This window comes from Diceros bicornis, chromosome 29, assembly GCF_020826845.1.
Source record: "Diceros bicornis minor isolate mBicDic1 chromosome 29, mDicBic1.mat.cur, whole genome shotgun sequence".
NCBI classification, from domain to species: domain Eukaryota; kingdom Metazoa; phylum Chordata; class Mammalia; order Perissodactyla; family Rhinocerotidae; genus Diceros; species Diceros bicornis.
This window is the reverse complement of record NC_080768.1, coordinates 16,123,526-16,137,794: the sequence shown is the minus strand read 5'-3', so window position 1 is coordinate 16,137,794 and position 14,269 is coordinate 16,123,526. Positions and strand designations below refer to the sequence as shown.

At 44.4% G+C, this 14,269-nt stretch overlaps 1 protein-coding gene across 5 annotated transcripts in view; it reads left to right on the top strand.

The window, feature by feature from the left end:
• The window catches only part of IRF2 (interferon regulatory factor 2), an 80,601-nt gene that overhangs the window by 58,936 nt on the left and 7,396 nt on the right, over nt 1-14,269 (top strand). For 4 of the 5 annotated variants that reach the window (XM_058524967.1, XM_058524968.1, XM_058524965.1 and 1 more), the window contains exons 6-7: nt 1,015-1,132; nt 11,292-11,456. In XM_058524967.1, coding sequence (XP_058380950.1) covers nt 1,015-1,132; nt 11,292-11,456 — 283 coding nt within the window. The remainder of the gene's footprint in view (nt 1-1,014; nt 1,133-11,291; nt 11,457-14,269) is intronic. The other variant, XM_058524966.1, reaches the window with a different exon arrangement.

Below are 14,269 nucleotides of genomic sequence, written 5' to 3'. Positions count from 1 at the left end.
CATATCTACCTCACATGATCTTCTGCTCCCGTCTTGTGTTTTTTCCACTCCTCTACCCTCCTGTCCATTTTGGTTCTCTCAGGAGGTGTCCTGTGTGGCTTTTTTTGTCTGACTTAACTGCTATCATAGACACAAATGCAATCTTACCTTAAGGAGATGCTGTCTCATCAACATGCTGAAGGTCGATATGTACCTCAGGACTGGCTCGGCCAGAGTTGGTTGGTGCTCTCAGAGGTTGGAGGGTTCTAGTGTGCTTGAATAAAGCAGAATTGAGAGCTATACTAAGGAAAGGGAATTTGTTCTCATTGTTTTACTAGTACCAATGCGTAGCCTCTCAGGCTTCATGGGACATTCAGGCACTCAAAAGGCATTTATGTGAAGCCATGGCTGTGGGGTTGCTTGACTGGACTCCACCGGGGGAAGGAGGCTTCAGATGTGAGTCTGGCCCATGTTATCGGCCACCCACCCAGTGCAGGATGCTCAAGTGGCCAGAGTCCAGGATAAACCATACCTGAGAAGAATTCATCCACAACGTCCTCTGGGTTCCTGCTCTTGGGCCAATGGTTAAGGCAGAGCTTTGCCTGAAAAATAATTGTAAAAGGGGTGCCATGATTCCTCCCTCAGAGAGAAAGCCAGGAGTTGACTCTTTGAGCCCTCCCTCCCTCCAAGAAGGAAGACTTGGAATCTAGGCAGCTCGATACTTTACATAGACACTTACGCATCTCTGCTGAACCCCAAAGCTGTTGTCTGCAGGTGTAAGCATTTCAGAAAGGCAAGCCAGATGCACAGATACCATTTTCTCAAAGGAAAATGAAAGAAAGCAAATACCCAGCAGTATACTCTACGCAGAAATGTGCTTCATTAGCTCCTGGCTGATTTAAAGAAGTAGGGAATGCATTTGGGAGATGAACATGACCCTGGCATTAAATAAAGTAGACAGAGTGTAGAATTTAAGCTAAGAAAAGGGAGGGTAAAGGAAGTGTTCTCAATTCTTTTTTCTTTTCTTCTTCCTAGCAAGAACCAGTTGAGTCATCTTTGGGGCTTAGTAATGGAGTAAGTGATCTTTCTCCTGAGTATGCGGTCCTGACTTCAGCTATAAAAAATGAAGTGGATAGTACGGTGAACATCATAGGTAAACTGTTTTGACGTCTCATTTCTTATACACATGATGAGCCCTCTGGGGTCTAAAATTTATAAGTCATGATTTGAAATAACATAGTCAGTGGGAGGAGGTCTTGGAACCATCTCAAAATGCAAGTTCCAGCTCCCAGATTTTAGGGCTAAAAGATAAAGGCCTTTGAAGATCAGGTAAAGGAACTTTAGATGGGTCAGCCTCAAGAAAAGTGACTTCCCAGGGGAGTCCAAGTAGATGAAATGGTTTTCCCCCCCAATGGCTAATGATTAGCAGTTCTCAATCTTTCAATAATTGGTCACACGGACAAATGTGTTATTTATATAACTTGGGAACAAGGAGGGGGAGACTGTCCTCATGAGTCCTCTCACCACCTGCTCCACGGCAGACCTGCCACATAGGTGGCACACATCTTGCAGATGAAGAAACTGAGGCACAGAGGCATATTGCTAAAGGGCACACTTTGATTCCACAAAGATTTCTGTGTACCTTCTACATATCAGACCCAGTACTATGAGCAGGAGATAGATTGGGGAATAAGACAGGCCATGGAAGGAGACAGCTAACAAACAAATAAAGCTACAGATAACAACAGCGTTACCATTGATGATAAATGCTGCAAAAGAGAAGAGCAGAGAGTTGAGAGAGAATAACCAGGGTCTGGATTTAGACTGGAGGCCTCTTGGAGGAGTGACGTTTCCCCTGGAGCCAACGAGTGAGGAGGAGCAGCGTGGGGCAGGCAGCAGAACTGCCCAACGTGGACCCCGATGTAGGAATACCCTCGGAGGACTAGAAGGAAGCCGGTGTGGGTGAGCATAGTGAGCATGGGGAGAGCCGCATGAGGGTCTCCTCAGAGAGGGAGGCAGGTCAGGGTGGTGGGGGCCTTTGCAGGCCATGGGAAGGAGGTTCTCAAACTGCTGGAGGGTGTGTTTCAAAAACATTTTTTTTTAATTGAAGTATAACAGACAGTAAAATGCATAAATGTTTCACACACACACACACACACACACACACAATGTAAACACCACCTCTTCGAGACTTTTAGGCAGGAGGAGGACAGTGTGCATTACATCTCAATCAAGGCCTGCTGGGATGCTGCGGTGAATGGATGGTGAGGCCTCTGTGCAAAAGGGCAGGCCCAGCCGTGAACTTGTATTCCAACTCTAGCCCCAGAATCCAGAACTGGGGGCTTCTTTGCCCTCAGGTACCTTTTGGTCCATTAAACTTTACTCCATTTTGTAAACACTCAGGGCTTCTGATGCTGGAAAGAACCAGACAGATCAAGCAGAACTACAAGAGCAAGCCTCATGTCCGAGTCCCTCCATTTCTGGATTCTCAGTTGAGTAGGGACAGGAGGCCGGAGCCACCGCAGATGTCAATCACCCCTCCTTCCCGTCAGTTTTGGAATTTTGGAAATAGAATCATGTAGCAGGGATTCTCTTCAACGCTGAGGTCTCTGGCAGGGTGCAGTGTGAAGGAAGAATGAAGATTATGTTGAGTGTGTGCTGTATCTCAGGGCAGATACAGCCTCGCCTTCCTCCCAGTGCTCATATCTGGAAGGGCGTGTGAGCAGAGAGGCGGTTTGGTTTGTCCCACAGTTGTTTTTGAGCCAAGAGAGGTCTTTGAGATGGAGTGTTCTTCTCGCTTTCCCTCTGGGGTGAGGGAACTTGCCTGACCAGAAGCCCAGCTCTCCTCGCTCCTGGGCCCTTTTTCCTGAGGCCCGCACTGCTTCCCTTCCCTCCCGTGTGTTTGCTTATCCTCCCTTCCTCTGCAGGCAGTCCCTGGAAAGCCCATGTACATTGAACCCTTTAAAAAAGGAAGATGTTTGCCCAAACTCCAAGCACTTTTTCTTAAAATTCAGCTTATTTTGAGTGCGCTGGTTGGTTTTTGGAGCTCCCCTTCATTTATGGGGTGAATTCAGCCCCAGATAAAATGCCAAACAAAAGCCAGAATTGTACTAGAGTTTTCTTTCTTTTCTTTTTTTTTTTTTTTTGACATTTTGGTTGACTCTTCAATATGTAAATTCTCTGTCAAGTTGATTGTTCTTTGTCCTTTGGTATGGTTGGTGCTATAATAAAATAATAATGGATGGCAGTAAAATGAGTTTGAATATCTCTTTCTAATTAGTCAGTAGCCCTTATGAAGGTGTATAATTATATATGAAGTGGATCATACAAGTATTTTAAAGAAATGGGTAGTTTCTGATCTTTGCTGACAATGGCACTACCTCAGATTTTAAACCCTTGTCAGAACTTTAGTCTACACTCTCCCATGTGACCATTAATTAGCCATTAATTAGTCTCTGTGATTTGTGGGTAGAGATAAGAAATAGGGATTCTGATTCCAAGGCCATGGTGGAATGTGAGACATTCTCATTCCATCTCTCTTTACCTTTTAAAAATGCTTTCTTTAAAAATGACATCATTTCTTGCTTTTAGTTCATTTGGTTCTAAACGCAGAGTTCATTCCAGTTTTGTACGTAGGCACCAAGGTGAAAGCTTCAAGGTGTTCTCATTCTACTTTTATAAGCATTATGTTGTAGGGTTAAAGTTGGGAGCCAGAAGGAGTACTTAACATGATAGTATTTTTTCATGTTGTCTGGAGGCTCTGCAGCTAGGGAGATAGTTTGAAAATCAATAACTTAATCCAGTGGAGGCCAACCACCTAGGACACCTTTGTTCTGGACAGGGTGGCTATTTTGTAAGCAAATCCAGGAAGTGTGCAAAATGTGAAATGTACTGTTGCCCTGACAAATGAACTCTTGCTGGATTGCTGCTATGTTTTACTTTTATTTTTTGCCACAAATCATAGGAAAGCAAATGCACACACACACGTGCGCACACTTGCGGTTGGCAGCGGGCTGCGTCCTCATCTTGCCTTCTTGTCCATAACAGCTGAGTGTACTTCCAGATGTAGCTGGCTGTGCACACCAAAAAGGAGTGCAGCATCTCACTACTTAAGACATGTCACGTAACATTCCCTCTCTCCTGTGTGGTTAGATGCACAGTTTAGCGCCCCCAAAGACCTATCCCTGCTGTCCCTTTAAGGGGAGGGAGAAAAACCTCCTTATTTTTATTTTTACTTTTCTTTAGCATTGCATTATTTTGTGTGTGTGGTGACTTCTCTTTTTAGGAAGCAGAAGAAGCCAGCAACATGTTGGATTGTTCTGACAGTACCCCACTGGCATCTGGCCCAGGCTCCCAATGCTTTGGCTGAGCTGTGTTGAAATCATCTCCAGGCCAGTGTAAAAAGTTCGCAGGTGCGGGCATTCTGTCTGACTAGCCTAGGCAGGGCTCTATAACCCCATTGTGTTTCTTGATAAAAGGTAACCCCACCCTTCAATAAAGCAAAGATTGCTACAGAACGAGGCTGTTCATGACTCTGAAGTCAATCAACAAGATGTATAGCAATTAGGAAATACTGTAATTTGGATTTTGTCTTGATTTCAGCTGCCCAAAGTGCACCTTCTGGGATGTACTTTTTTGGTAATCCTTCCAAATTTGACTAGCTTTATCTAAAGTAAACCTTGAGTCGCTTTTTTAGCCAAGCTTAGAAACTTGGGTATCAACGGGGAGGCCTGAAGGAGCAGAACAGATTCACAACTTAGAGACCAACTCTAGGGTCCCCATGAGGGCCTCGTGGTTATGACTCAAAAGTCGGCAGCCGCTGGCACCAGAATTCATAATGATTTGAGGATGGCCGAAGGCAATGCTAGGCTGTAGAACTATGTCTTTATCTTTTGCCAGCTCTTTTATTCCTTGTTCTTTTTGCCATTTTTCCTGGTGCTTAAGATATGAAAAATTCCATCTACAAGATAAGAAGTAGCTTTGGGGTGGGTCTTTAGATGGAAGGCACCTCTCTTAAGAGGGAGCCAGTGAAGGTCTTCCATACTCATTCTCGGTGGGCTGTTCGCTGTGCCCCTTCTCCTGGGAGGGCTGAGCTGTTCACCCCTCAGGAGCAGGGGCCAGAGACAAGGCATCTGATTTTATCAGGACCCCTAGGAAACTCTTAGCAACATGAAACTCCATGTGAGATGTGAACCAAGATGTCACACTCTACCCACACACAGAATCGATCATACATCTTATTTTCCTTCAGCAGACCAGACCCTGGAAAGCCAGGTCACAGAGGTGAGACGGCAGGGGACCCGCTCTCAGTCACCATGTGCCACCAGCAGCCCTGGGCAGTGGAATCTGGTTGTTGTTTTTTCAACCTTAAGAAGTTTTTATTTACCCAAGAAACCTGCCGTCTTTTTATGAGGCTGTGTGTACTTTTCTCCTTCCCCTCTCCCTTGCCACCTCCACCTCATTTATAATTAACCCTCAAATCTTCCTGTCTTTCCTCATCGTATTTCTTAAATCCGTGCCCTTCTTTCTGTTTCTGATGCTCCCAGTCACCTTTGCTCTCACTCGAGCTCTGATTCCATTCTACCCCTTCTCCATTCATTTTCCACTCACAATGATTTTTATTTATTATTTTATTTTTTTTGTGAGGAAGATCAGCCCTGAGCTAACACCTGCCAATCCTCCTCTTTTTTGCTGAGGAAGACGGGACCTGGGCTAACATCCGTGCCCATCTCCCTCCACTTTATATGGGACGCCGCCACAGCATGGCTTGACAAGTGGTGTTTCAGTGCACACCTGGGATCCGAACCTGCGAACCCCGGGCCACAGACGCGGAGCACGCACTTAACCACTGCTCCACCGGGCCGGCCCTGATGAGCTTTATTCTTGACCCTGCAGCTACCTCAGTGACCTTGGCAATTTTCCTGACCTCTCTGGGTTTCAGCATTTTTCAGCTGTCGAGTGGCGGGACCAACCCACCTTTCCATTTCTGATCGTCTCTCCTTCCAGGAGCTTTCTCTGAGGCATGGGGGCAAGTGCTTTCTCAGGTGGAGCCTTATATTAAGTCAACAATTGTTAATAAAGTGAGAATGACCTTTTAAGGAATCAAACCGGTTCATCAGTAACCAGCCATGAATAATGTTGTTGTACTTCTCAGCCACTGGGTCTAGATAAAATGACATTCCTGGGGGTGACTCTTCCTAATGCACTGACCTTAATAAGCTGGAGCAGCTTAGTGGCTTTCCAGTGCCTTGAACCATTTGAGAGTTTCCTTGGCACCCAATATAGAGCTGTTGAAAAGCAATTTCACTATTGGTTATGAGCCCAGAGTCTCATTAAGGTGAGATTCGAAAGTTTTTATCCTGAGAGGGGCTTAGAAAGCCAAGAGTAGCTCAGTTTGGACTTCATTAACTCTTTCTCTTAGGGAGACCGTATTGCAAAGTACTTGAGTTAAGCTTTGGGGTCAGGGAAAGCTGCATTTGAGTCCTGGTTCTGCCACTTACTGGCTGTCTGACCTTGAATTAGTTATTTGACTCTCCATGATGCCTGTCCTCGTGTCTAAAATGGGGATGATAATTGTACCTTCCTCGCGGGGTTGTGAGGTCTTGTAGGTGGGAAGTGGCGGGGTGGTGAATGGGAAAAGCGAAGGTCGGCGCTCGGGAAATGTTAGGTTTTGTTCCTGTGATCTATCAATCGGGGTACTCTCGCCACTTCTGACGCTATTTGCTGTAGCAGATTGCTCCAAGTCTGCTGTTCAGTGTGCTTTCAGTTGTCAGGAGTCAGTGTTGCTGTCTGTGTGGTCACTTGGGGCAAAGTTTGGTGGTTCAGGGAAATCAGTTCTCCTGGCGTAAAAAGGAGAGAGAAAGAGATTGATTAGGGATGGTGCCTGAAGCAGATCCGGAGAGCATCTCAGAAGCGGGTTTCCCTGCTTCTCTCTTGGGCTTGCGACTTGTGAGTTGGAAAGTTCCTAAAGTGCCCCACTGATGTTCACATGGAGAGAAGTGGTCCTCCCTGTCCGAGGTGTAAGGCAACGTACTCCTATGGGGGACTTTTGCCTTAGAGATAATGTGATTATATTAACTGGGTATCCACATTGTAGCCCGGAAAACAAAAGCTTATTTTCCTATCCTGGTCACCAGCATTGAGGATACACTTAAAATTTGAATAGAGGTACTTATCTACTTTTTTTAAAGTCCTATATATTAAGTGAAATACAGTAAAATTAGCCCCTTTTAGGAGTACAGGTCTGTGAATTTTGACAGATGCATTCAGTTGTCTAACTACCACTATATTCAAAACAGGACATTTTTATCACCCCAAAACATTTCCTCCCCCTGGCCCCAGCCCCTGGCAACTACGGCCTGCTATGTCTTGATCATTTCATCTGGGTCTAAAAAAGCCCACTTGCCAGAAGTCTTGAAATTTTCTAGAAAACATTCATTGCTACATCCAGTATTTGCAAGTGGTCGTAAACTCCAGCAGGACTCTGGCCCAGACAGCGAACCTTGGTCTGTTCATTTATCTGTTTATTCAGCAGAGATTTGTTGAGCTGCTCTCTGGCACAAGCCGTGAGCATGAGCTATGACTTGAGACAAAAAGTTCTAAATGCAGGTTCTCAACTCTCTCAGGAGCCGTAATTTGCTGGGGAGATGACACACATAAAAAGTTAAATAAAGATACATACAGTTGAGCCAGGCCTGATGGCCTGGTGGTTAAAATTCAGCGCTCTCACCGCTTTGGCGGTCCGGGATCGCTTCCCGGTCATGGAACCACACCACCTGTCTGTCAGTTGCCATGCTGTGGTGGTGGCTCACATAGAAGAGCTAGAAGGACTTACAACTAGAATATACGACTATGTACTGGGGCTTTAGGGCGGAAAAAAAAAAAAGAGGAAGATTGGCAACAGATGTTAGCTCAGGGCAAATCCTTCCCTGCAAAAAAAAAAAAAAAAAAAGATAGAGTTAACTTGCAATGTGAGGCAGAAAGTCAAGAAAGGTCACAAGGTTGTGTCACACTATAGTTTTGGCTGAGCAGTGGGGACAGTGAATGAGAAGCACTCAGGAAAGAGAGGTCAGTCTGTTCTGGGGTGGTGAGGAAAAGGCTCCAATAAAACAGAGGCATGCTGAATTCTGAATACTGCCTGTTGCTCACCACCCCCACCCCCAATGCCCCGTGTTACCACCTCATTGAAGCCTTTGATTCCTTGACTGGAAAAAAATATTCCACTTCCTCAGTTCTCATCGTGTGGCCTCTCTCCTCCACTTCTATTTCTTTTCACTATTTACTGTCCTAAACTTATTCTCCAGATTATTATCTGCTGGCCTGTAGCCCTAATAGACTTCTTACAAACCAGATCCTTGACTAGGCTGATCTTTCTCTGCCCCTCTTAGTACTTGACAACAAGGTCTTGTACAAAGTAGGTGCTCAATAATCCTTTGTTAGTTGAATGACTGCATTGGGCAGTATGGGGAAAACAGTGAGGGAGAGAATTCCTGGTCAGAACAAAGGGATATAATTGGAAGATGCTTGAACTGCTGCCATGGTTTATAATCCTAGCTAGCTTACTGTCTCTCTATTTGGAATGACAGTGCCAGAGAGAAATGAATTTTGGAGTATTGGAAGTTAAAGTGGCTTTGATTTAAATCAAATTTGTGTAGGACCTTAATTGCCTTAGAATGCAAAGTATCGCTTGTACCCACCCCCTCGTCACACACACATATGCACACATACACACACACACACACACACACACACACACGCCCCATTTGGTTTCTGTCTCCACCCATGACTTGAGAAGGGACAGGACATATCTCGTTTTCCTGCCGTTTTATTTTGCTTGGGAGAAGAGGGAGAAAAAACTTGAGCGAGGTCAATGTTGTCTCTTGGTCTGTGTCTGGCGAACTGCATAATTGATGCTCTCGTGCTCAAATAGGATAGTCCAAAGGATGAAATAAGAATTTGGGAGTCTGCCTGCCATATTTAGCCAGGCTGGCTTTTCTTTAATTTTATCCCCTCCAGGGGATAAACCTAAACAGCATCCAGTTCCCCTTTCATTCTGTCTGCTGTGGCTTTGTGGACTCTTCGATCACATCCCGAAATCTCTTTTCCCAGCCTCTCTGGTGCCTTTCCTTTCTTCCTTACAGAACTCATGAATTCTTGCTCCCTTTCAAACCTTCCCTGAGTAGAAATCAGGAATGTTCTCCCTACCTCATCTAGTCATTTATCACCCCCCAAAAAGCAGTTAAAACAGGAACCCATTTATAAATAAAAATACTTGAGCAATTAAAATACTTTGAGCAGTGAAAACAGGAACTCATCCACGATGGCCAGCTTCTCAGACTGGAATGTGGCCACCTTCCTGCCTCACCCGAACGTTTTACAGATGGCCCAGAAAGTGTCAGGGACATGGAGCACTGCATGTAATCCGAGTCACTCTCCTTCTCTGTGCCCGAGTTTCTTCGTTTATGACAGGGTAATGTTGCTTTCCCTGTCATTCTCGTGGGCTGGAATGTTGAAATAATTTACACAGCCGTGAGCAAAACATTGATTGTGATGGCAAAGTGCTTTGAGGCCCCTGGGAAAACATTGTTATTCCTATTTGTTTATGGGTGCTGGTTTTCAGGGATATTCCACCTAATCAGTTGCCAACAGAAGTGTAAGGTGAGCTCTGTTTAAAAGTCGCACAGGGTATTAGGAGCATTCAAATTAAAACCATAATGAGATATCATTACATACCGACCAGAGTGGCTAGAGTAAAAAAATAGTGGCAACACCAAAAGCTGGTGAAAATGTGCATAAATTAGATCATTCATACATTGCTGGTGGGAATGTAAAATGCTATAGCCACTCTGGGCAATAGTTTGGCAGTTTCTTATAAAACTAAACATGCAATTACCATGTGATCTAGCAGTTGCATTCTTGGGCATTTATTCTAGAGAAATGGAAACTTATGTTCATACAACACCTGTGTGTGAATGTTCACAGCAGCCTTATTTGTAATAGCCAAAGAATGGAAACAACCCAGAAGTCCTTCAGTGGGTGAACAGTTAAACAGACTGTGGTACATCCATATGATGGAATATTACTCAGCAATGAAAAGGAACCAACTGTTGCTACACACAACAGCGACTTGGATGAATCTCTAGGGAATTATGCTGAGTGAAAAAAAGCCAGTCTCAAAAGGTTACTTTGTGAGTCCATTTATAAACATCCTTGAAATGACAAAAGTTATAGAAATGAGGAACGGATTAGTGGATGTCAAGGGTTAGAGATGAGAGGAGGAGGCTGAAGGAAGGTGGATATGGTTACAAAAGATTAACATAGGAGATGCTTGCGATGATGGATCCATTCAGTATTTTGACTGGGGTGGCGGGTACATAGAACCATGTATGTGATAAAATTGCGTAGAACTAAATACACACAAAAAACACTCGCCACACAAAGGAGGACAAGTAAAACTGAGGCAATCTGAACAAGATGTGTGATTGTTATCAGTGCCAGTATCCTGATATTGTACTATAGTTTGCAAGATGTTACCATTGGGGGAAACTAGGGTAAAGGTCACACAGGATCTCTCTGTATTATTTCTTCAACTGTATGTGAAACTACAATGATCTCAAACTAAAAAATTTAATTAAAAAAAATTGAGGCAGGATGCAGAGCGACGGTGGTCAGAATTCATCTTATCAGTGTCCTGAGGAGTTGATGCCACTAATGGGTGTGAGAATCGGGAAGCCATTCTATTCCATTGTTCTGATATTTCATCCGGTGGTCATGTTGCCTGCTGAGTAGGAAGAGGGCTGGGAGTATGAACAGAGCACCCCATAGCTAGAAATGACACAATTTGGGTAGATTTTGGTGGTCCTTCCTCCTTGATAAGATTTGCTAATCTCTCTCTGGACCCCAGAACCCAGAAAATAGCACATCAGCTTCCTTCAGGGCAAGAGCAGAGAACAGAAATGGGTCAGATTCAAAGCACTGTCTGTCTGTCAGGCCCTGGGGCTAGGTCTGGATGCAGCCTCTGGTCCTGCAGCCGTGGCTGTAATGGGGTTCAGCTTGGGACACTGCCACATGTAAGCACCATTGGCAGGCATGCTGGAAATAGCCCTGGGGAGCCAGGTTATTGGCAGGCTGCTTCTCTGGAGACATTAACCCAAAGCTAAGGCTTGTTCCTCTTCCATGGCAGAGGACATTTGGCGACCGGGAGTCTGACTCCTGGCTATTCGACTCTTTCGGGGAAGATCTTTCTTGCGAGTGTGTGTTAGAATTGCGAAGTCAGGTGACGTTGGTGCATGATGGCTCTCTTTTCTTTGAAGTTGTAGGGCAGTCCCATCTGGACAGCAACATTGAGGATCAAGAGATTGTCACTAATCCGCCAGACATTTGCCAAGTTGTGGAGGTGACCACTGAGAGCGACGAGCAGCCAGTCAGCATGAGTGAGCTCTACCCTCTGCAGATTTCCCCCGTGTCTTCCTACGCAGGTAAGGGGGCAGGAGGGAAACTCTGGAACCGAGCAGGGAACAAGGGAGGGCCGTCCTTTAGTGTGGGGTCACCTGTTTCACCACACAGCAGAGAGCCTCCCCTCGTCCTAAGAATTATTCTGCTGGAGTTATTCTTGCTTTAATTTTCTCGACCAGCATCTTCTTGTTCTCGGTTAGAAGACAAGGTCCCAGCATTTGTTTACTTGATCACCCATAATGTTTTCATACATGACTAACAAATAATAAGATTTCTTTGAGGAAATAGTTCATCTGAGTCTATTTTATTTGCACACATTATCAGAAATTCGGGAGAGTGTCTTTAAAGGAATCTCCGTTTGACCACGCTGGATAAGATCTTAGGGGTCATCTCTTCACGTTCCTTCATTTTTGGAAGTGAGGGGACTTGCTCAAGGTCACACAGTCAGTAAGTGTTTGGACCAAGACTTGAACTAAACCTTCAGACCCCAAGCCCCATTCCATCCCACCAAGTTCACTTGTCACTTCCACATATTTTCCCCTTCTCTTTTGATTTAGTACAGCTTCCAATTGGGCAAGACGACTGAGCCCATTTCTAATTCCCCAGGATTGCAGGAATTGGCCCAGATAGTCACAAGATTAGAACCAGAGTCAGCTGGTTCTCCCATCCTCATGGAATAAAGAGATGACTCCTTTTTCTTACCAACATTACATCATCTTTTACTCTCTTCCTGATGATCTCCACTTAATTTTGGGGGGACTCAGTCATAATTATGCAATATAAATTCTAGTCACTGTTATTGCTTACAAATATTAAAAACAAAAAGCAGAGGTCTCATTGTGATTCAGCTCTAATAAATGGTTCGGGAATTCTTCCCAGTGTCTTTTGTGTGCTGCCAAATAGAATGTCCTTCAGTTCAGGTGCCACGTCAGCGACTGGCACAGAATCGACGTTAGAATTAGGTTGATTCAGATGCCAGCTTGTTTGCGAAGTATCAGTCACTAAACTAACCTCGTATTTCCTGAACCCCAATTTCCTTTTTTTAACTTTTTTTTTTTAATTGTGGTAGAATATACCTAAAATAACATTTACCATTTTAGCTCTTTTTTTTTTTGTGAGGAAGATTGTCCCTGAGCTAACATCTGTGCCAGCCTTCCTCCATTTTGTATGTAGGACACCGCCACAGCATAGCTTGATGAGCGGTGTGTAGGTCTGCCCCCGGGATCCAAACCCACAAACCCCGGGCCGCCGAAGCAGAGCGCACAAACTCAACTACTACACCACCGGGCCAGCCCCTACCATTTAAGCCATTTTTAAGTATACATTTCAGTGGCAGTAAGTGCTTTAACATTGCTGTGCAACCATCACTACCATCCATTTCCAGAACTTTTTCATCCTGCAAAACTGCAACTCTGTTCCCTTCAAACACTAACTTCCCATCCCTCCTCCTGCCAGCCCCTGGCAACCTCCATTTTCACCTCTGTCTCTTTGAGGTCTTAGGGACCTCATACAAGTGGAATCATAAGGTATTTGTCCTTTTATCCTTTTATGACTAGCTTCTTTCCCTTAGCATAATGTCCTCAAGGTCCTAACTTCTTTTTGTGCTAAGAACATAGAAGGAATATGAGAGCAAATCTTGGCTACAAGAAGCTTATAATCCGTCAAACAGGATAAGCTTGTCATCAGTTATTTATTCATCAAACGTATTTTGAACTCCTATGTGTACCAGTCGCTCTTTGTCCTTAGCCGATCCTCAGTAATGATAACTACTCTTTGTTGCATGTTTCTTGTGCCCTGGGAACTGTGCCCAACGCTTGGAATCAGTTGATTTAATTATCATGAGAATAAGCTTGTCAGCTTGGGTTTCATCATTATTACCTCTTTAAACACTAGGGATCTAAAGCCAATGTGAGTAAAGCAACATGTCCAGGGATAGACAAGTGGTAGCACAGTTAGAACCCACACGTAGCTGATGCCGAAGGCCTGTTCTTAACCCTTTCACTATAATGCTGCCCTGGATAGCTGCCCAGGGCTCTGCCATTCAGAACACAGCCGCATCCCATGATCTCAATGACCCACCAAAGGAGGCAGAGCAGAATGTTTATGCCTTAATTTTACAGTTGAGATAACTGAAGCTTGAAACACTAAGCTACTTTGCTTATATTCACATAGCTATGGCTAAAAATGTGTGACTTTCTTCTATATCATGCTGCTGCAGGCATTATTACATCCCATGTGGGTTTTTTTTTAAGGGGCTGGAGCTTTAGAATAGACTTTTCTGTTTATCTGTTGAGTAAGACTTTCTGAAGTCTTCTTGGGAATTCTGGAAAGACCTCTTCTTGCTGTTCTGCCAGCAGTGGCATTTTGCTTTAGCAAAAGAATCCTAAGAACAGCTGATCCATGCAGAGGGAAATAAAAATTTCATTACCCTTTCCAGGATATTTGCATACATTTGAAAAGAAGGATTTCAGGGCCAGGCTGGCAGGCAGTGGGGGGTTTGTTGGAGCCTGGCTTTTCAGTCTTGCCTTTGGTTCTTTCCCTTGTTTTCATTGTCTGAATTCTCCAGAACCTTTTGGAAGGAAGCTTAATGGATGGAGCCAAAATGTTTCATCACTGCTACTTTTCTAGAGCTTACAGACACGTAATTCATCTGTTACTGACCCTGACTAGCTTCAGTCTAATTTTAGTCGGGAATTTTATAGCATGCTGCTAGGAAGGGCAGCTTTTTGGTTCTACTCACCCTTCTAACTGTATGTTCCCCAATAGAAGAGAGGCTGTTTGCCTGTTTTTCATGACAGGATTCCTTTGTTTGGACTGTTCAACTGAATTTCAGCTT